The 22901-nt window shown below is 37.7% G+C and overlaps 1 protein-coding gene across 1 annotated transcript in view; it reads right to left on the reverse strand.

Annotated features, from left to right (window-relative positions):
• Positions 1-1051: 1051 nt before the first annotated feature.
• LOC122732257 (all-trans-retinol dehydrogenase [NAD(+)] ADH7-like) overlaps positions 1052-22901 on the reverse strand; it is a 29255-nt gene continuing 7405 nt past the window's right edge. Inside the window, exons 3-9 of the mRNA XM_043972342.1 lie at positions 15650-15788; positions 14566-14653; positions 14254-14470; positions 12042-12302; positions 10126-10261; positions 2378-2516; positions 1052-1638 (exon numbers count right to left, since the gene is read on the reverse strand). Of these exons, the coding sequence (XP_043828277.1) occupies positions 1614-1638; positions 2378-2516; positions 10126-10261; positions 12042-12302; positions 14254-14470; positions 14566-14653; positions 15650-15788 (1005 nt within the window). The 3' untranslated portion in view covers positions 1052-1613. The remainder of the gene's footprint in view (positions 1639-2377; positions 2517-10125; positions 10262-12041; positions 12303-14253; positions 14471-14565; positions 14654-15649; positions 15789-22901) is intronic.

The raw sequence follows: 22901 nt of genomic DNA on the forward strand, positions 1-22901 counted from the left end.
AAAATAAATTTCCACACCAAACAATATAATATACTTCACTTTTTAAAAAGAATTCTCATTCTTTGGATTTCTTGGAGCTATTCTGAAAAAGAATGGTCCCACATACGAACTCGTTATTTATTTCAGAACCATCTTTATGTTGATTCAATATTAATGGCTATTTACCTTTTAATTCTAGAGACCAGCATTACCGTCATCTCAGTACAATTCAATAAATAACCTATTCAGAACTTAAAAAAAGCACAACTCCCTGGCATCCCACTGTCCTAAAGTGCTTTCCAAATAGTAGATGATTAGTTACTGTTTGTTGTATTTGGACTTTGTACACTTGTATGTAATTAGTGGGATAAAAAGAGATTACCCAGAAAAGTTGATTGGCACAGGAAGTGGGGCAGTGACAATGTGGGGGAGGCGGGGAGAAAACAGCTAAAATAATGCTCTGATACCCACTGAATATTAACAGACCTATAAGAAGGCCTGGAGTGCACTGGATAGAATTTCCCGAGTCTCTATAAGAAGATGTGGGCAAGAATCCTACAGAACGATCAATTATGGGTGGGTTGTGTTCTGCACCATGGGATTACCCAAATTATTGAACTCATGGAGCCACTGACATATCATGATGAGCGGTAATCAATCAAACAAACATTTATGAAGGGCCTACCCTGTTTTATGCCATGAAATATAGACTAGAAAGAAAAGAAATTAAAACATCCCTTCTACTAGGGATAATAACCCATGCACTTTCAAGTAGGTATAAATTATATACAAAGTAAAAAGGAGGGGGGCAGCTAGATGGCACAGTGGATAAAGCACCAGCCCTGGATACAGGAGGACCTAAGTTCAAATCCGGCCTCAGACACTTGACAGTTACTAGCTGTGTGACCCTGAGCAAGTCACTTAACCCTCATTGCCGCCCCCCCCCCAAACAACAATAACAACAACAACAAAGTAAACACAAGGATTGTCCCGAAAAGAAAAATGGAGGAAAAAAAATATGTATATATTTCAAAGTGGAAAGAGATAAGCTACACCATGTGATGAGACAGACTGTTTTATTTATTTATTTTTAAGCAGTTTTAAAAGTATCCATTTCCAAACACAAAAGGGAAAAAGCAAGCAAGCATAGGTTTTCTATGGCATAAACATAAATACAAGCTTCATTATCAGTATTTCATAAAAAAAGATAATATCTGCTTTTAAGATATTACAGTAGAATCATCTTAAGCCATGCACTGCCTAGCCTAGATCTCTAGAAGCAGAGGATTGGAATCTTCTAAATATTTTTGACACAAAGATACTTTAAGAATCCACTTCAATCAAAAGTAATAAAAGCTTAAGACATTTATCTAATGGTCTTGTCCAGTGTAACCCATTTTATAAAAACGAAAACAACAACAACATTAGTACCTTCTATTACCCTAGGTAATTGAATGATGGTACTGATAACTTTAATCAGTTATTCTGGAAAGTATGGTCCAGTGTGCTTTGTTTCTCTTTGGAGCATGACCCACAGAAGACAGTCACACAAGCTCTATCATAAGTATATGAAAATGAAATCTCTGAGAAAGAGTCTAACACGTATCCATGGGTATTTCCAATTACAAAGGGACTCAAAAAGTCAGGACCGTTCGAATGCTGAAGTAGAAAACACAAGTTCCAGTTAATAGCTTGCTTCCATATCTCCCAATCAATAGTAGTTCATCAGCAGATCTTTCTTAAAACTGTTAGATACGTCTTTCTATCTAGTATGCATGTAGACAGTAATTGAAGAGATAACATTTCTTCTCCTATCATGCACTTTTCTGTGTCTGAGAGGATTCATGTGTGTTATAGAAAGTTCCTCTTGTTCTGTTTACAGGGATCGGTGAGACAGTCTTGGTTTAAGACCCAAGTCATTCAATGTTTTTTATCTATGTCTTCATCTCCCTAGAAACATCAGGGTACAATGCCAAGGGCTCTCAGGATTAGCACACATATAGGACATTATCTCATAATATCATGGCTTAGAGATCTCAAAAGCCCTCAAGTCCAGGCCCATCACCTTACAGAAGAACAAACTGAGCATCAGAGAGATGTAACTGCCCGAGGTCACATTGGTAAGAGGCAGCTAGAACTCTCTGTACCACAAAGAACCCAGGGGACATTACCAAAGTGGATTTCAATTTTGTGAGGGAAAAAGGACTACCCAATGAATGAAGACAGGTACAAAATACCTAGGAAAACATAATGTTCATCTGGGGCAAGGAAAGATTAATCCTATAATGATTTCTATTTTGTGGCAATCAGAGCTAGAAAGAAATCTCCTATCTCCAAGATAATAAGTGTCTAAATATTACATTATAGAAATTGAATCTTTAATATGGAAACTACATACCTCTCTCCTTTGTTGAGCAGATCAAATCCTTCATTGATTTTATTAAAAGGTAAAACATGGGTTATTAACTGGTCCAAGTCAAATTTCTTTGCCATGAAATTAGAGACTAATTTTGGGAAGTCCTCTTTTCCTTTCCAACCTGAAAAAGTTAAGACTATTATTTCACTATGTATAAAATGATAAAAGTCAGCCCACAAATATTTTATTAAGTGTTTACTGTGTACCAAACATGGTGGGAGGGGGATAGGGGAGAAACATGCATAAAGGAAGGCAACAACAGTTGCTACATGAATTGCTAATTAATTTATGAAATTATGAAATGGGGCAGACACATTTGGGTCTTTTTGTACTTGCTGGGAAAGACCATGTTGGAAGAGGGAAGTGAGGCAATAATTGCACTTTAGTAAGGCACAGAGGGCATAGGGGTGAATATCACTGAATACAGAGGCAAGTGGTAAAAGGAGGTGCAAAGGCAAGTGGCTTGGGGACAGAGTGGAGAAAGATAGGGCAGGGATAACAATGGGGGTGGAGGGGGGAGAAGAGGCATCAAGAACCATTCGAATAACCATGGATTAGAATTGGGAGCACTCAGCAGCAAGGACCCAGATAGAGATGGAAGAGCGCTCATGGTGCAGGAGTTTGGGGTCTTGATCTTTGGGATTGTTTTTTGTGACTTCTAGTTTCCCTTAGATTGCAAAAGGATGTTAAAATTAAATTCTAAAACTTGTGTGTATTCAGGCCTCTTAAGAAAGGAGAGTAGAAACATCTGCTGGAGGACAACAAATCTGACAAACTTCCAGGTTAATGAAGAGTATTAAAACTAAGCATCACAAAGCAGGGACTGATAAAATTACCATTATCTCCTGAGAGCCTAGGAGAGCCATGGCATGATAGAGTCAAGAGGAAAGATAGAAAATGGAAACATTAATGGGAATGGAAACATGAACTGGTGATGCTGGCTGAGTATAGGTCTAAACAAGTCTCGGAGTAGAGGGTTATATACTTTGTATTTGTTATGACATTCTTTTAATTTCTGCAAGTTTTAATAGTTTCCATTAATTTGTAAATAAAATATTAATGTATTGAAGCTTGTAAACCCATCAACTTATAAGTGAAACCTGGTGATTAATCTTTTCGAGTTCAGATACAGAATTTCTCAGATAACATAAGTGAGGCAATGAGTCACAGAGATCTCTAAAGTCCAACCAGAACCCTTCTATCAAATAAGAACCTTTGACACATTGGATTTGCTAGTTCTTAAGGGCAAGGATATTATCTTCTACCATATTCCACTTTCTTTACCTCTCTAATATATATGGTACAGTGCTATGCACATTATACATAATGACTATTCATGTTGTACATAAATACTGTGCACATTGTACATTACTTAATACTTCATTTACCATATATTGAACTAACTTGCAGAATATCAGATCCTCAATAATGAAAGCAAGTAATTGGGAATTATTGCTGGAAAAATTTTAATATTTCTTATTTTCTCTTGGTTTGCTATTTTCTTCCTTTTAATCCTATTTATTTCAAAGAAATTCTAAAATAATGAGTATGCCTGGAAACTCTTTAAAGTAGTCATGGAATGAATCAGACCTGAATCAGAATGAAGCCAGACTCTCTTATTTTATAGACAAGTAAACTGAGGCCGAGAGATTAAAGTGATCTCACTCAGGTACAAGATTAATTATTAGAAGAGCAAGAACGAGGACCTAAATCATCTCAAAACTAGTCCAGTGCTCCAACAATGCCACCATACCAACTCCCTGAGGTTTCAAGTGTGAGTGAGAGCATTAATAGGGAAAAAGATGACAGAAAGCTTAGTAGCTTTAATGGGGGGAAGATAATGTGAGTTAGGTAGTTTTAGTTAATTTTAAATTTAATTTTAATTTTCAGTTCTAAATGGTTTCCCTTCTTCCACCATCTCCCATTTAGAAAGCAAGAAATATCATGCCCTTGAAACACAGGAAGTCATGGAAAACATATTTCTGTAACAGCCATGCTTCCTACCCCCAAAAGCAATAAAAACAATGGAAAAATATGCTTTTTAAACTCTGAGAGTCCAATTGATGGACTCAGATAATTGATCTCTATCTGGAGGTAGATAATATTTTATATTGTGAGTCCTTTGGAGTTGTGGTGGATCATTTTATAGACCAGAGTTACTAATTCTATCACAATTAATTCTCTTTATAATATTGTTATTCCTGTGTACCTTGTTCTGGTTCCTCTCACTTCACTTTACATCAGTTCATATGTCTTCCCAGGTTTTTATGAAACCATCCCTTTGATAATTTCTTATAGCACAATAGTATTTCATCATATTCATATACCATAACTTGTTCAGCCATTCCCTAGTTGATAGGCATCCCTTCAATTTCTAATTCTTTCCTACCACAAAAAGAGCTACTGTAAATATGAGTCCTTTCCTCTTTTCTTTGATGTCTTTGGGGTCTGAACCTACTAGTGGAATTGCTGAGTCAACAGATAGGTACAGTTTTATTTATTTATAGTTTTATAGCCCTTTGGGCATAGTTCCAAATTGTTCTCCAGAATGGTTGTACTAATTCACAGCTCCACCAACAATTCATTGAAGTATCTAGCTTCCCACATGCCCTCCAGCATTTTATCATTTTCTTTCTCTCTCATCTGATGGATGTGAGGTGGTACCATTGAAATGGTTTGTAATAGAGATCAGGAACTTATGACTTAACTGTATTGCCTGATGCAAGTGATTAGATCTCACCTGTACCTCCACCAGGTACAGTACACTAAAACGCAGCCTGTACTGATCTATCCAGGACAACAGCATACAACAGAAATGATGCTGGTTTAGAGGATGGGAGACCTGGTTTTGACCGCAGAAACCAAAATTTATAAACTATATGATTATGGGTAATTTATTCAAGCTCCCTAAGATTTAGTTTTCTGTGTAAAATGTGAACAATACCTGTGTTACATGTCTTTTTTTTTTAATTTTTTAAATTTTTAGGCAGGGCAGTGAGGGTTAAGTGACTTGCCCAAGGTCACACAACTAGTAAGTGTCAAGTGTCAGAGGCTGGATTTGAACTCAGGTCCTCCTGAATCCAGGGCCAGTGCTTTATCCACTGCTCCACCTAGCTGCCTCTGTGTTACATATCTTAAAGACGATTTGAAAAGTGTTTAAACTTTTATTTTTTTAAACTTTATTTCATTTTTAATTTATGGAATAAAACAAGCAATTCCATTAAAAAGCAAAATAAAAAAATTGCACATGAAACTGCAAATCTGTATATAGTGACGTTATCATGTAAATTTCTTTTCTTAAACTTTTAAACATTTTAAAAAATTATATAAAGGAGAGGAATGGTTATTAGGTTCACTCCTCTGTTGTGGTATGAATCTACAGCCTTCTGTAATTAATCATTTACTCCAATTTTGGAATTGAAAGTGCTGTTTATCAGTCTAGGAAATGTGTGTGAAAGGTCCTATAGACATTTCAGGGAGTGATAAAGCAAGTCAGAAATTCTAGCCACATACATGAATGTAATTGAATATTATTGTACTGCAAGAAATAATCATTATGAAGACTATAGACAATCATGTTTAGACATATAAACTAATGAAATTTAAGTAAAAACATCAAGAAAATTATATTCAACGATGATACAAATGGAAAGAACACACACAAACACGCTGAATGCTATGTAATAAAAATACTTAAGCTTCATCCCCAAGAAGAAGTGTGAAAAAAACACTCCCTATCCCTTCATTGTGAGGTTGGGAATTGGGGGCAAAAGACAGCAACAGATGTGGAATACTGACTATGCTGTTATATTGGATTGATGGTTTAGTTTTGTTCAACTATCTCCCCACTTCTTCTCCCCTGCTCCTTTCTTGTTTTTTGTTAAACTTAAAGCATTTGCCTGGCACATAGTAAATACCATATAAATGTTATTTATTTATTATTGTTATTATTAACAATATATATTATCATAAGGTGGAGGTATATATTTGAAAATGAAGTTATATAAAACAATATCAACACATTAAAATTTTTAAAAATTAGCTACAGAAATGCATTCTAGGAAAATTATTGCTATGGACTCAGAGTGAATGAAACTCTTTGAAAACTTGAAAGATATGGGTATTGAGATATTAGTATAAGAACTGGATATTCACATTTTTAATTTTTTTAACTATAGAATATAATCAATTTAATTTTTGGTGATATTGCTTCCATTACCTTCTGGTTCACTTCTTTTTTTCTCCCTCATTTAGAATTTTATTTTTCCTAAATTATATGTAAAAACAAATTTTAACATAGAATTTTAAAACTTTATGTTCCAAGTTCTCTTCCTCCCTCCCCATTCCCCCTTAAGAATTCAAGCAACTCAACTCAGGTTGTGAAAGAAAACAGAAAAAAAAAACTTTAGAAAAAGGAACTAACAAAAAAATTGTGCTTCAATCTCTATTCAGATACCATCAGTTCTTTCTCTATAGATGGATTGCATTTTTCTTAAATCCTTCAGAGTTGTCTTTGATCATTGTATTGCTGAAAATAACTAAGTCATTCACAGCAGATCATCTTACAATATTGCTGTTATTTTGTATACAGCACATTTCACATTTCATCAGCTCATGTAAGTCTTTCTAGGTTTTTCTGATTGAATCCTGCTCATCATTTTTTTTTATAGTAAACTACATTTATATAGTAGTTTAAATATATATTTCCTTAAAATAAACCCATGATGTTGATTATTGCAACAACATTTATATAGTACCTTTTAGCTGACAAAGAATTTTCTTCACAATAACCTAGCAAAGTACCATATATTTTGTCATCCTCCTCCTCTTTCTCATCATCATCTTAGATTGCTCTTGCCTCTGCTTCAAATCTTTTTTTTTAACATTTACTATTGCTAATTGCTAACTTTCCCTCCATCCCTATGATATTTACTCTATTTTCTATCTTCTTTCACCCTTTCCCTTTTCAAAAGTGTTTTGCTTCTGACTTCCCCCTTCCCCAATCTGCCCTCCCTTCTTTCAACCATGTCCCACCTTATCACCTTCCCCTCCTACTTTCCTGCAGGGTAAGATAGATTATTAAACCCAATTGAGTGTGTATGTCATTCCCTCTTTGAGTCAGTTCTGATGAGAGTAAGTCTCACTCACTCCCCCACACCTGCCCCATCTTCCCCTCCACTCCATAAGCTTTTTCTTGTTTCTTTTATGTGAGATACTTTACCCCATTCCACCTTTCCCTTTCCTGGTCTCCCAGTGCATTCATCTCACTCCTTAATTTTATCTTTTTAAAGATATCATCCCTTCATATTCAACTCACACCTGTGCCCTCTGTCCAAATATTCAGCTGCCCTAATAATGAGAAGGTTCTCATGAGTTACAAGTATCATCTTCTCATGTATGAATGTAAACAGTTAAACCTTTTAATATCCCTTATGATTTCTTTTTCCTGTTTACCTTTTTATGTTTCTCTAGGGTCTTGTATCAAATTTTCTATGCAGCTCAGGTCTTTTCATCAAAAACGCCTGAAAGTCCTCTTTTTCATTGAGTTCCCATTTTTTCCCCTGAAAGATTATACTCAGCTTTTCTGGGTAGGTGATTCTTGGTTGTAATCCCAGTTCCTTTGCCCTCTGGAATATCATATTCCAAGCCCTCTGAACCTTTAATGTAGAAGCCGCTTGATCTTGTGTTATCCTGCCTGGTTCCACAATATTTTAATTGTTTGTTTCTTTCTGGCTGCTTGCAATATTTTCTCCTTGAAATGGGAGTTCTGGAATTTGGCTATAATATTCTTGGAAGTTTTCATTTTGCGATCTCTTTCAGGAGATGATCAGTGGATTCTTTCAATTTCCATTTTATCTTCTGTTTCTAGAATATCAGGGCAATTTTCCCTGACAATTTCTTGGAAGATGATGTCTAAGTTCATTTTTTGTTTTGTTTTGTTTTGTTATGGCTTTCAGGTAGTCCGATAATTTTCAAATTATTTCTCCTGAGGGACAGCTAGGTGGTGCAGTGGATAAAGGACCAGCCATAGAGTCAGGAGGATCTAAGTTCAAATCCAGCCTCAGACACTTGACAACTTACTAGCTGTGTGACCCTGGGCAAGTCACTTAACCCCAATTGCCTCACCAAAAAAATATCTCTCCTGTATCTATTTTCCAGGTCAGCTGTTTTTCCAAGGAGATATTTCACATTGACCTCTATTTTTTTTCATTCTTTTGGTTTTGCTCTATTGTGTCTTGATTTCTCATGAAGTCATTAGCTTCCATTTGCTCAATCCTAATTTTTAAGGAATTATTCAGAGGACTTTTGTATCTCCTTTTCCATTTGGCCAATTTGGCTTTTCAAACTGTTGACTTTTTTTTCATGACCCTCCTGCATCACTCTCATTTCTTTCCCTTATTTCCTCTACCTCTCTTACCTTATTTTCAAAGTCTTTTTTGGCCTAAGACCAATTCATGTTTTTCTTGGAAGCTTTGGATGTAGGAGCTTTGACTTTGTTATCTTCTTCTGAGGGTGTTTTTTCATTTACCTTGTCACCAAAGAAACTTTCTAGGGTCAGCATTTATTTCTGTTTGCTCATTTCGCCAACCTATTTCTTGACTTTTAACTCCTTCTTAAAGTGGGGCACTGCTTTAAGGGAGTACTGTCCCAAGCTTCAGGGGGTTCCAGGTGGTTCAATTTAAGGAGAGTCATGTCCTCCATTCCCCTGGCCTGTACTCTGGTCTGCTAGAAACCAGAGGCTTGCTTGACCTCTGACCCAAAACAGAATACTATTCCACTGTGGCTGTAGGCTCTGGCCTGCCTGCACCCCTCCCTCCCACATATGGCCACCACTCAAGATTGCTTCCTGGGTCCAAGCACTGGCAACAGAACAGAATTCCACCTCAGCACCAGTGGAGACCCTTGTAATCTCCCTCTAGCTAAATGCTCCACCCCCTCACAGTGTATGAGCTGAGTTCCAGAAGCAGGCACCACTGGCGGCCTGCCCGGGGCCTGATCTGCACAGCTTGGTATGGAGATGAATACCTTTCTCACCCGGTACAACAGATCTTTCCTACCAACCTTCTAAACCATCTTTGGCTGGGTTCTGCTGCTTTAGGAATTGCCTTATGGCATTATTTGAAGGTATTTGGAGGGTTCTTGGGGAGAGCTCTGGGAAGTTGCTGCCTTTCTTCTGCCATCTTGGCTCCACCCCCTAGTTCACTTCTGGGTATTTGCATTTTTGCTGCATGGTATTCTCCTCAAATTCCTCCTCTAGTTTCTTCTCTAAACTTGTCAAAAAAATCATCATTTTGTCAGTGACATATTTTTAAAATATGGCAAGTTATTTTCTCTCACTTGGGAAACATTATGTCAGAATGTCTAATCTTTTCCATGCATGTGCCAACAGCACTCTCACCCAACTTCAGAAGTCTCCATCACCATTTATGCCTCTTTTGATTGGTGAACTCCTGTCTAGAAGCACTAAGAAGAGCACAGGGCATCAATACTCACTTAAATCTTGGTTCTACTTATAACTCCCTGGACTTTTCCATTTTGTCTCCTGTACTCCCACCTCTTTCAACTTCCTTTTAGGTGTTTTAATCTTCCCTTAGAGTGTACATTATTTGAGAGAAGGTGATGTACTTGTTTACCCTTGCATTGCTATTTCCAACAGAATTCCTAGCATATAGTGAGCATTTAATAAAGACTTTGTCCAGATGAAAACCCCCCATTTCTCAGTCACATACCTCCCAAAACACATCCTTTCCAGGTGCGTCCAGTGAAGAGGAGCATGGGATCATAGGTGAGCATTTTAGAATGTAAAGAAATTCCTATAGTCACACTGGTGCCATAGCTTTCATGGCAGGAAGCCAGGGCATCAATCTGAGGTTCAAATGAAAGTGAAAATATATTTACAGTATCTATCAGAATGGAATGGATGTATACCTGGGTTTATTGCTACCAGTATGCACACTTTCTCAAATTAACAAATAAAAAAAGAATCTATTCAATGTTTGCTATTTGCCAGGCACTTTTCCTTACCTCTCCTCATCTTCTTCCCTCCCTCCCTCCCTTCCTTCTTTCATTCCTTCCTCTTTTCCTTCCTTCCTTTCTTCCTTTCTGTTTTCCTTCCTCCCTACTATTTTCTCTGCCCTTCTCCTTTTTTCTCTCCATTTCTCTGTCCCTGTGAATTTATCTTTCTCTCTGTGTGTATACACACACACACATAATTATATATACATACAAACATATATAAATATGTTATATATATTTGGCTCTTTGCCCCTATGTCCCTCAGTTTTTCTCTTTTTCTATTTCTGCCTCTCTCTGTCTCTGTTTCTCTGTCTCTCTGTCTCTATCTCTCTCTGTGTCTTTCTGTCTCTTTGTGTCTCCCTATCTTTTTCTATCTGTCTCTCTCCCCTCCCCTTCATTGCATTTCTTAGCATATAGCACTAAACTACTGGCCTGGGTATAATCATTATTTCCAGACACCAGTTTTGACCAGCAATTATCTACAAATTTATTGTATTATTACCATCACCATCATCACCATCTACTATTATTGAAGTGAATAAAAATATACAGTACAAATATTGTGGTCCCATAATTACATAATTAAAATAATTCATGAAGGTATATATTACTCTTGAAGTATAGATTGTTTACGTCACTTCCAACTCATGACTGCAAGGCTATACTGGACTTTGGTAATAGAATCCTGACCTTGCACTTTAGCTCTTCTAACTACATGGCTTTGTAATTGAGTAAATAAAAACTGCCCTCCTCCAGTCTTTGGAGCCAGCCCCAGACCATAGCTCACATGACATATGGCCTCCCAGCCTTACAAAAAGGCCCATACCTTGTCACTGATCCTCACACCAAGAATCACCCCCACCCCAAGTGTGAGATTTCTTTCTTTTCCTCTGAGAACAAAAATCATATCAGTGCTACCATTGCCACTGAAAATGGTGGCTCTGTTGACCATCTCCTTACCTCATTTAACACAGATGCCTTTCTCCCACTCTCTTACATATGCTCTCTTTCCAGCAGAATATAAGCTCGTCAAGGGCAGATACTGCCTCACTTTTACATTTGGATTTCCAGAACCTAGCCCAGTGTCTGCACATAGTAGGTGCTTAGTAAATTCTTACTGGATTCTTTTTTTTGTTTTTTGTTTGTTTGTTTTTGCAGGACAATGGGGGTTAAGTGACTTGCCCAGGGTCACACAGCTAAGAAGTGTCAAGTATCTGAGGCCAAATTTGAACTCAGGTCCTCCTGACTCCAGGGCCAGTGCTTTATCCACTGTGCTACCTAGCTGCCCCCTAAAATTAAACATCAGTATTTTTTTTAATTTTTATTTTTTTGGTGAGGTAATTGGGGTTAAGTGACTTGCCCAGGGTCACACAGCTAGTAAGTGTTAAGTGTCTGAGGCCGGATTTGAACTCAGGTCCTCCTGACTCCAGAGCCAGTGCTCTATCCACTGCACTACCTAGCTGCCCCGTTACTGGATTCTTTAAAGTGGTTTGTAGAACACAACTTTTGTCTGGATCCTATCTCAGTCCCAAAGACTCTTTTAATGAATAAGCTATTGCTCAGATTAGAACTGAGGGAGAACATTTAGTCCTGGCTCTCAAATTCTTCTCTCTGCCTACTGATTATTTACCATAGTTTCAAAGTTTCCAATGGCCTCAAAGGTGTACTCCACAGAATTGCCAGTCATCTCCTTCAGCACTTCACTGATGGGCTTGGTGTAGTCCTTAGGGTTGATGCACTCAGTGGCTCCTACTGCCTTGGCCTTCTCAAATTTGCGTGGGTTGATGTCAATTGCAATGATCCGGGAAGCACCAGCTGCTTTACATCCCATAATAACTGAGAGGCCAACTCCTCCCAGCCCAAAGACAGCACAAGTAGATCCAGGGGTGACCTTTGGTGATGAAAAAATACAGGGCCTTAGTAATTAATGAAATTGAGGCTGTAGTAAGTCTAGAATCTTGGGAAACTTGAAATCTAGAGCATAACTAGCCCATTGTCTCCACTGGCAAAGTGATCTAATAGTAAAAACTATTCTTTTTTTTTGAGAGGCAATTGGGGTTAAGTGACTTGCCCAGGGTCACACAGCTAGTAAGTGTTAAGTGTCTGAGGTTGGATTTGAACTCAGGTACTCCTGAATCCAGAGCCAGTGCTCTATCCACTGCACCATCTAGCTGCCCCATAACTATTCTTTATATGGCACAATAAGGTTTATTATGTCACACTGATCATGACAACACTGCACATAAGGTAATATTATATCCATTTTGCTAAGGAAGAAACTGAGGAAGATAGAGGTGGCTAGCCAAGTTTCTGAAGCAGAATGTGAACTTGTCTTCCCGAGTCCCAGTCCAGCCATGCAGCTGACTGACATGAGGAAGGGATTGAAAACTGAGGCAGTTCAGATATCAGGGACAACATTGTCCTGTCTACTACCTCAGAGATTTCTCATTAAAGGAAACACATGTAGGTACTAGTGAAGGAAAAATGTGTTAACATTTTGGTTAGCAGCTGCTGCTGCTATTTCATTATTTCCTCTGAAGTTTATCCAATCCCATTTTGCAGGGCTCTGAATGGCATACTTCCTCCTTACATTTGAATCCTGCTAATAATGATACAGGTTTCTTCCTTCCATTCTTTACATTAGACTATGAGTATCCACTGAGGCAAACAGAAAAGCATTCTATCCTCAGGACACAAGTAAGCAGTCTTACTGCCAATCTTGTCTTGTGTTCACTATAGAAACAATTGTACCAGCCCCTTCATTTGTCTCTTAAGGGAAGACCTGATATTCATCCTTCCATTTAGAGGTAACTTCCTTTTGTTCTCTAAGTTTTCCTGATACAGAGAATTTCCAGATTAGTATAATACAAGAAGTCCACTAGAATATCCACTTATTGATTATTAGACAGGGATGTCACACATCAATAGCCAAACTAGAGTTGATAGAAAAACTGAAAATTGTATGATTCTTAGCACTCCATACCTTACTACTCACCAGTTTTCCACTGTTAATCCACACCAAATCCAATTTCACCCAGTTGGGCCAAAACTAATAAAATGTCATTGCATTTTCTATTTATTTTCTCTATCATATTTCTGATTTTAGCAGAAAATTCAGAGGTGTTATCTTCTCCCATTAGAACATGAACTTTTGAAGAGCAAGGATTATCTATCTTTTCTATTTGTTTCTCCCATACTTTGCACATAGTAAGTCTTTATGGAATTATTTCTTATTTACTCAGTCACTTAATGCAATTCATTCCCATGACACATGGAAATTCTTCAAAATTACTGATATAACATTAAATTACAGGGCAGCTATGTGGCTCAGTGGATAAAGCTCTGGCCCTGGATTCAGAAGGACCTGAGATCAAATCCGGCTTCAGACACTTTACACACTTACCAGCTGTGTGACCCTGGGCAAGTCACTTAACCCCAATTGCCTCACCAAAAAACAAAACAAAACAAAACATTAAATTACAAGCTCCTTTTGCCTCTTTTGGTAGCCGTTGTTCTTAACACAATGCCTGGCACATAATATTTATTTAATAAATGTTTCTTGATAGCTTGACAATACATTAGAAATCATGCTTGTGTCTCCATGATGCCAAAAATGTCTTCAGACTGTATGAATGTTTTAGTCTCGGGTTATTATATATTTGTGGAAACAAAGCAATCTGGGTGATTAACTGGTCATTTCATTATTCATCTGGGTGGTTGATATGGTGCAGAGAGCACATGAATGGAGAACATGTTCTAGAATTTTTTAAACTTCTACACAACTCTCTAGTATCCCGAGAAAGGAATATTTCACAAAAAAATGAAGCCACTGAAAATCTTACCTTAGCAATGTTGATGGCAGCCCCATAACCAGTGGAGAATCCACAGCCAATTAAGCACACCTTCTCAGGAGGAGCAGCAGCATCGATTTTAGCTACCGAAATTTCTTCTGCCACTGTGTACTCAGTGAAAGTACCACTTTTCAAAAAGTGGTAGATGGGTTTTCCTCTGCAGGTAAATCTGGTGGTGCCATCAGACATTACTAGTAGATCTGAAAATCTAGTCACGTCAAAGGCAACAGTAAATGAGTTCAGAGCCAATGTTCATTAGTAGAAGGCCAATTGAAATGAAATTTCAGGAAACATGACACTTACTTATATTTCATACAGGAATTGGCTCTTGGATGTATGCAGGAAGAGCACTTTCCACACCTTGAGTTGCACAGTGGGATGACCATATCTCCTAAAAGAAAAAGTCATGGTGCAAAACATTATCTGGAAACAAACAGCTGAATAATTTAACCCCCAAAATTGCTGAATTGAAGGGACACTATATGAGGGCTCAATGAAGAGAGAAAGGCCTTCCAGGCCGTCCAGAGCCAGGAGTGCCTCTATCAGACACATAACCTACATGTGTTTTTCATTACTGTTATATTCTACATATGAAGACATTCTTCCCATGGACACTGTGTGTATTGGTGGGGTTTATGGGATGGAGGGGTCTGCCAGTTGTATCTGTAGGCCAGTTCTTAATGGGAAGGCCTATAATGGGGGCTAATGAGCTATGGTGTTCAGAGCACAGATCCAAAGAGATACTCTAGAACCCAAGGTATCAGCCAACCTTTGGGAATACACCAGAAGTCAGCATTCCATTTGTGTGAGCAGAAACAGAGTGAAAACAAAACAGAACCAGAACTAGGGAAATATGATGTATATGAAAATGTTGGTAAAAGGAAGTCAGACTGTCAGTACCTACCGAAAAACGATACTGGTCCTGGAGGATAAAGGCTGAAATCTATTTCCCTCAACTTGTCAGAAGCAATGGAGGTAGAATACATTGTCAGATGTTGTCACCTTGCCAGTTATACTGGCTTAAAGTGTTTTTCTATTGGCATGAGGGTGTCTCAAAAATTACTACAATGTAGCAAAAAAGTCATCAATGAAATTAATGTTTATGAGGAAAATCCTTGTTACAAGAAAAAAGGGTGATCTGTTTCCTTTTTCTTCATGTAAGACTTGTGTCTTGCTCAGTATCCCCATACCACAGGGGATTCTCAATCTTTTTTCTTGGACACTTTTGGAAGTCTGGTAAGGTCCATGGACCCCTTCTCAGAAATAAAAATATTTTTAAGTGTGTGAAATTATATATGATTTTTAAAAGTCAATTATTTTGAAATACAATTATCCACTTTTTAAAATAACAAATTCATATATCCAAGGTTAAAAACCCTTGCCTCACCTGGTTTCACTGTAGTTACCCCTTCTCCAATACTCTCTACAATCCCAGTTGCTTCATGTCCTATAATTATTGGAAAAGTGACAGGTAGGCATCCAGTGATTACATGGTTATCTGACTGGCAGATTCCTGTGGCCAAAATCTGCATAGAAAGAGCAAACTCACTGAATTTTCAGGGTGATAGGCCATCTGTTTTAAGCATTTCAACCATTCTTGAGTGAAATACAATTTCTTTTTAAAGATAACTCCCTTTATAAAGATCTCAGTGCTTACATTGTGCTGGGGGTCTTGCTACTATTTAGCCCAGGATTCCTGTCCTAAGAAAGCTTATACTATGAGAGAATACTGTCCAATGTGAAAGCTGCTTGTCAAATATAATGAGGTGCTCAAGTTGTGAAACCAACCAAGGTGTGATCATCTCAATAATGATTCATATAATAAGAATGTCTCTTTTTTTTCTTTTTACAGAAGACATAGAACCTTTCTTCTGGCATAACCCAGACAGGAAGATAAACAGGTAGGGGGCTTTCTCAAAAGGGCAGGCTAGTATTAATAATCCCAGCATCAGGCATAAGGAACCATTTTTGCCAAAAGATGAGAGGTCCAGAAGATTTGACATTTTAAAGGTACCATGAAAAAGTCAACTTTAAATTGCTGATGATTCAGACACTAGGTAAAATATGAACGTTTATCATAGAAATGTTTTTCTATTTTTTATTTTATTTTATTTTTTCAGTAAATACTCCTTTATCTAAAGTTTTAAGTTCTAAATTTTATCTCTCCTTCCCTCTCTCAACTCCTCCATCTCTGAAGCAGTAAGCAATCAGACATAGATTATACATGTAAAACATTGCCATATTAGTCAGTTTGTATAAGAAAAATTGGATAAATTAAAAAATGAAAGAAACTGAAAAATAGCATGATTAAGAAGGCTGTGTTCAATCAATATCAGTTCTTTCTTTGGAAATGGATAGTATGCTTTATCATTAGTCCTTTGGGATCATCTTGGATCATTGCATTGCTGAGAGTAGTTGTCATTCACAATTGCTCATACAGTGATAATGCTGTCACTGTGCACAGTGTTCTCCTGGTTCTGCTCGCTTCACTTTACATCAGTTCATACAAGTCTTTCCAGAAAAGCCTTTCTGAAATAATCTTGTTTGTCTTTTCTTCTAGCACAGCAATATTCCATCACCATCATGTACCACAGCTTGTTTAGCCATTCCCCAATTGATGGGCATTCCTCTGATTTCCAATTATTAGCCACCACAAAAAGAGCTGCTAGAAATAATTTTCTACAAATAAGTCATTTTCTCTTTTCTAGGATGTCTTTGAGATATATAAACCTAGCTGTGGTATTGCTAGATAAAAGGGTATCATAGTTCTATGGCCCTTTGGGTATAGTTCCAAATTGCTCTCCAGAATGGTTAGATTGTTTCACAACTCCACCAATAGTGGATTAGCATCCCTGTTTTCCCACATCCCCTCCAACATCCAATGCTTTCCTTTTTTGTTATATTTGCCATTCTGATTGGTGTGAGGTGATACCTCAAAATTGTTTTAATTTGCATTTCTCTGATTAACAGTGATCTAAAGCATTTTATAGGATTATAAATAGCTTTGATTTCTCAATCTGAAAACTATATGTTCATATCCTCTGACCATTTATCAATTGAAGAATAACTTGTATTTTTATCAATTTGACTCATTTCTCTATAAATTGAGACATGAGGACTTTATCGGAGATACTTGTTCCAAAAATTCTTTCCCAGTTTTCTGCTTCCCTTATAATATTAGTTACATTAGTTTTGTTTGTGCAAAACCTTTTAATTTTATATAATCAAAATTGTCAAAGATAGTGGGGGAAAGCCAATGACTTGCCTGAGCTCTCCACAATATCCCTCCAATTAATTTCAAATAATGCCATAAGACAATTCCTGGAGCAGCAGTACCCACAAAAAGACAGAGTGAAATAATTTTCCAGCCAAAGATAACTTAGAGGGTTGGCAGAAAAGATCTGTTGTACTGAGATGAGAGTGGATCACAGGTCATACCAGTGCAGAAATAACCCCAGCCCAGCCCCAGCTACAGTGAACCAGGAGCAGACCTCTGGAACCTCTGACTCAGCAGTGGCAGCAACTGCTTCTGGAACTCAACGCATACATGGTAAGGGGGTCAAACGGTTGGCTAGAAGGAGATTCTAGGGGTCTCTTTGCTAGCCTGGAGGTGAAACTATGTTGTTTTGCCCAGGTCACAATCCTGGGTGGTGGTCCCAGACAGTGGGAGGACCACAAGCACACCACAGCTTGCAGCCACAGTAGAGGAGGACTCTGTTCATAGTTACAGGGAAGAAAAATCAGGCCTGTGGTTTCTTGTAGACCAGAGTACAGGCCAGGAGAGTAGTAACATAACTCTCCTTAAATCATACCACCTTGAAAGAACGAAGGACTGACAAATTCCTAGAAGTATCTTGGAGAACAGCTGCACAAACCTGCTGGAGCTTGGGACAGTGTGCCCTCCACTATGGAAGGAGTGTCCCGCCTTAACAAATAGTTCAAAGTCAAGAAATAGGCTGGCAAAATGAACAAACAGAAAAAAAAATGCCGACCCTAGAGAGTTTCTTTGGTGACAAGGAGGATCTAAAAACACCCTCAGAAGAAGATAACAACATCAAAGCTCCTACAGCCAAAGCTTCCAAGAAAAATGTGAATTGGGCTCAGGCCATAGAAGTGCTCAAAAAGGACTTTGAAAGAAAGTAAGAGAGGTAGAGGGAAAAAATGGAAAGAGAAATGCGAGTGATACACGAAAACCATGAAAAAAAAGTCAATATCTTGGTAAAGGAGACCAAAAAAAAAAAATACACAAGAAAATAACACCTTAAAAAACAGACTAAACCAAATGGTAAAAGAGGTACAAAAAAAAAAATGAGGAAAAGAAGGCCCTGAAAAGCTGAATTAGCCAAGTGAAATAGCAGGTACAAAAGCTCTCTGAAGAAAATAATTCCTTAAAAATTAGGATTGAGCAAATGGAAGCTAATGACTTTATGAGAAATCAAGAAACAATAAATCAAAAACAAAAGAATTTAAAATGAAGGCAAAGTGAAATATCTCCTTAGAAAAACAACTAACCTTGAAAATAGATCCAAGAGAGATAATTTGATAATTATTATACCTGAAAGCCATGGCCAAAAAAAGAGCCTAGACATCATCTTCCCAGAAATTGTCAGAGAAAATTGCTTTGATATTGTAGAAGCAGAAGGTAAAATAGAAATTGAAAGAATCCACTGATCACCTCCTGAAAGAGATCCCCAAATGAAAACTTCCAGGAATATTATAGCCAAATTCCAGAGATTCCCTGTCAAGGAGAAGATATTGCAAGCAGCCAGAAAGAAACAATTATAATGTTGTGTAACCTGTCAGGATAAAATCTAGCAGCTTCTACATTAAAGGTTCAGAGGGCTTGGAATATCAAATTCCAGAGGGCAAAGGAACTGGGATTATAACCAAGAATCACCTACCCAGAAAAACTGACTATAATCTTTCAGGGGGAAAATGGGAATTCAATGAAAGTCCTCTGACTTTCAGGCATTTGTGATGAAAAGACCTGAGCTGAATAGAAACTTTGACTTTCAAATACAAGACTCTAGAGAAGCATAAAAAGGTAAACAGAAAAAGAAATCATAAGGGATATTAAAAGGTTAAACTGTTTACATTCCTACATGGGAAGATGATACTTGTAACTCATAAGAACTTTCTCATTGTTAGGGCCGGTGGATGGAGTATATTTAGAGAGAGGGCACAGGTGTGAGTTGAATATGAAGGGATGATATCTTTTAAAAAATTAAATTAAGGGGTGAGAGGAATGCACTGGGATAAAGAGAAAGGGAGAGGTGAAATGAAGCAAAGTATCTCACATAAAAGAAACAAGAAAAAGCTTATACAGTGGAGGCAAATCTGGGGAAGGTGCTGGGGAGTAAATGAACCTTATTCTCATCAGAATTGGCTCAAAGAGGGAATAACATACACATTCAAATGGGCATAGTAATATATCTTGCCTTGCAGGAAAGTGGGAGTGGAAAGGGATAGTGTGGGGGCGGTGATAGAAGGGAGAGCAGATTGGGGGAGAGGGCAGTCAGAAGCAAAACACTATTGAGGATAGACAGGGTGAAAGGAGATAGAAAATTGAGTTAATATCATAGGGATAGAATTGGATGGAGGGAAATACAGTTAGCAATAGTAACTGTGAAAAAATTTTGAAGCATTTGTCTGACAGGTTTCATTTCTCAAACACATAGAGAACTGAGTCCAATTTGTTAAAATAAGAGCCATTCCCCAATTCCTAGATGATCAAAAGATATGAAGTTTTAGATGAAATAATCAAAGCTACCTATAGCCATATGAAAAAAAAATTATCTAACTCACTATTGATTGGAGAGATGCAAGTCAAAACAATTCTGGGTCCTACCTCATACCTATTGGATTGGATAATAGCACAGCAAAGGAAAATGACAAATGTTGGAGGGGATATGGGGAAAATGAGACATTAATGTATTCTTGGTGAAATTATAAACTGTTTCAAACATTCTGTAGGGCAATTTGGAACTATGGCCAAAGGGCTATAAAATGATACATACTCTTTGACCTAGTAATACTACTACTAGGTAGGTCTCCAAAAAGAGATAAAAAACAAAAAGTTGAATTTGAAATTAAGAAGATGTCCATCGGGGCAGCTAGGTGGCGCAGTGGATAGAGCACCGGCCCTGGAATCAGGAGTACCTGAGTTCAAATCTGGCCTCAGACACTTAACACTTACTAGCTGTGTGACCTTGGGCAAGTCACTTAACCCCAATTGCCTCACTAATTAAAATTTTAAAAAAATTTCAAAAAAAAAGATGTCCATCAATTGGGGAATGGCTGAACAAATTGAGGGACAAGATTATGATGGAACACTATTACAAATGATGAGCAGGATGCACTCAGAAAAAAACTGGAAAGACTTACATGAGCTGATACAAAGTGAAATGCACTATATACAAAATAATAGCAGTATTGTAAGATGATCAGCTGTGATGGATTTAGGTATTTTCAGCAATACAATGATACAAGACAACTCTGAAGGATTTGGGAAAAATACAATCCATCTTCAGAAAAATACCTTAATGTGTCTGAATACATATTGAAGCATAATTTTCTTAGTTCCTTTTTCTTAAGTTTTTTTGTCTGTTTTCTTTCACAACCTGACAAATTTGGAAATGTTTTGCATAACTACACATGTATAACATATTGAATTGCTTAAGGTCTTAAGGCAGGGTGTGAGGGGAGGAAGAAAATTTGGAACACAAAGTTTTTAAAATGGATGTTAAAATTGTTTTTACATGTAATTGTGGGAAAATAAAAATTCTAAATAAATGGAAAAATGTCTGTTTTACATTTTGTATTGCTCTTTATATTAGATTTTTTTCCCCCAAGATGTAACATGGGAGGTGGCCAGGATAGGAAAGATTTTAGGAGATTAGTCATTAATCAAGGAACTCAGAATTATTTATGTACATGAAAAATACTGATAATAAATTGATAGGAATTGGAAGTGGAAGATGTAACGCTGTATAAAGAAAACTGCTAGTGGAATAGTTTATCTGTCATACAACATACATTAATAGGAATGTGAACTCATTTTGGATTGATTGTTTAGAGCCTCAATGTGAAGGGATTTAAATGTCAGGCACATCAAAGATCTTCTTGATCTTAACTATGACTTGGTGAGACTGAGGCTTTCGGAATGTAAATTCAGCAGCTTTTTATTTTTATTTATTTATTTGTTTGTTTGTTTATTTATTTAATGAGGCAATTGGGGTTAAATAACTTGCCTAGGGTCACACAGCTAGTAAGTGTTAAGTGTCTGAGACCAGATTTGAAATCAGGTCTTCCTGAATCCAGAGCTGGTGCTTTATCCACTGTGCCATCTAGCTGCCCCCTCAGCAGCTTTTTAGAGGCTAGACAGGACAAGGCACCCATAATGAAACTGTAACAATTGACAAAGCAAGAGGGAAGGAAGGCCTGAACAAGGATGTGGGGCATGCTAAAAGAGAGGAGAGAACAATTGGGAAGGAAGTTGATGAGGTAAGAGCAAGACTTTTTCATGGAGGATAAGGGAAAAATAAACAGCTGAAGATGTCTTTGAATCTGTAAACCCCAGTGACTGGAAGGATGGCGCTGACCTTTGATAGGAATGGGGGCATTAGAAAGGATGGAACTTGGAGGAGGAAGGGAGAGTTAAGGTAACAAATTTTGGCCATCTCTCATTTGAGATGATAATAATGCTTTCAGATGAGGAGAGCTCCAGCAGATGGTTGGTAGGGGGTACCACTGGAGCTCAGAAGAGAGATGAGGGCAAGCACAGTATATGGATTTTCCAATCCTTGGCATAGATAATGGTAACTGAACACACAGGAGATGATGAGGTCGAAGGGAGAGAGACAGGGTAGCCAAAGACTGGAAGAAGGCTCAGAACAGACCACTCCCACATAGAGAGGGGGAAATAGATGATGAACTTGCAAAGGCAACCTGGAAGAGACACATAAGAGGAGAACCAGGAGAAAGCAGCTATTGTGAAAAACCAGGAGGAAAGAATATCTAGAATGAGAAAAAGTCAGCATTGTCAAATGCTCTAGAAAGGTCATGGAAGATGGGAACCAGAAAAGGCAATTGGCTGTCACAGGTAAGAGAACAGCCACCTCAGAAGAATAAAAAATTAATATTATAAAATTACACAGAATAAGCCTAGTCCCCAAAGTACAAATGGGAAAAGACAGTTGCCCTCCAGCTCCTTTGCAGAATTGTGGCACCCATGGATGTGTACTATTGCATATGTCAATTTTTTTCAATATATTGACCACTTTTGATGAATTTTCTTCTGCTTTCCTCTTTAAAAAAAAATCTTTGCAATAAGGAGTGGATGGCTCTCTTAAAGGATATGGGGAATATGAAGGTAAGGTAAAAACAACAAGACAATACCATCCCTGCATCCATCAGGCTCACAACCTAGGAATCATCATGGATTCCTCATTATCTCTCATCCCATACATCCAAAGCTGTTGTGGTTCCAAGGCCTGCTGATTTCATCTTTGTAACTTCTCTCAAATATGCCCCCTTCTCTCCTCTGGCACTACCACCACTCGAATGCAGGCCCTCATCCCCTCCTGCCTGGAATACTGAAATAGCCTGCTGGTAGGTCTCTTTCCTCCGGTCTCTCCCAT

The sequence above is a fragment of the Dromiciops gliroides genome, chromosome 6 (assembly GCF_019393635.1).
Source record: "Dromiciops gliroides isolate mDroGli1 chromosome 6, mDroGli1.pri, whole genome shotgun sequence".
Taxonomy (NCBI): Eukaryota; Metazoa; Chordata; class Mammalia; order Microbiotheria; family Microbiotheriidae; genus Dromiciops; species Dromiciops gliroides.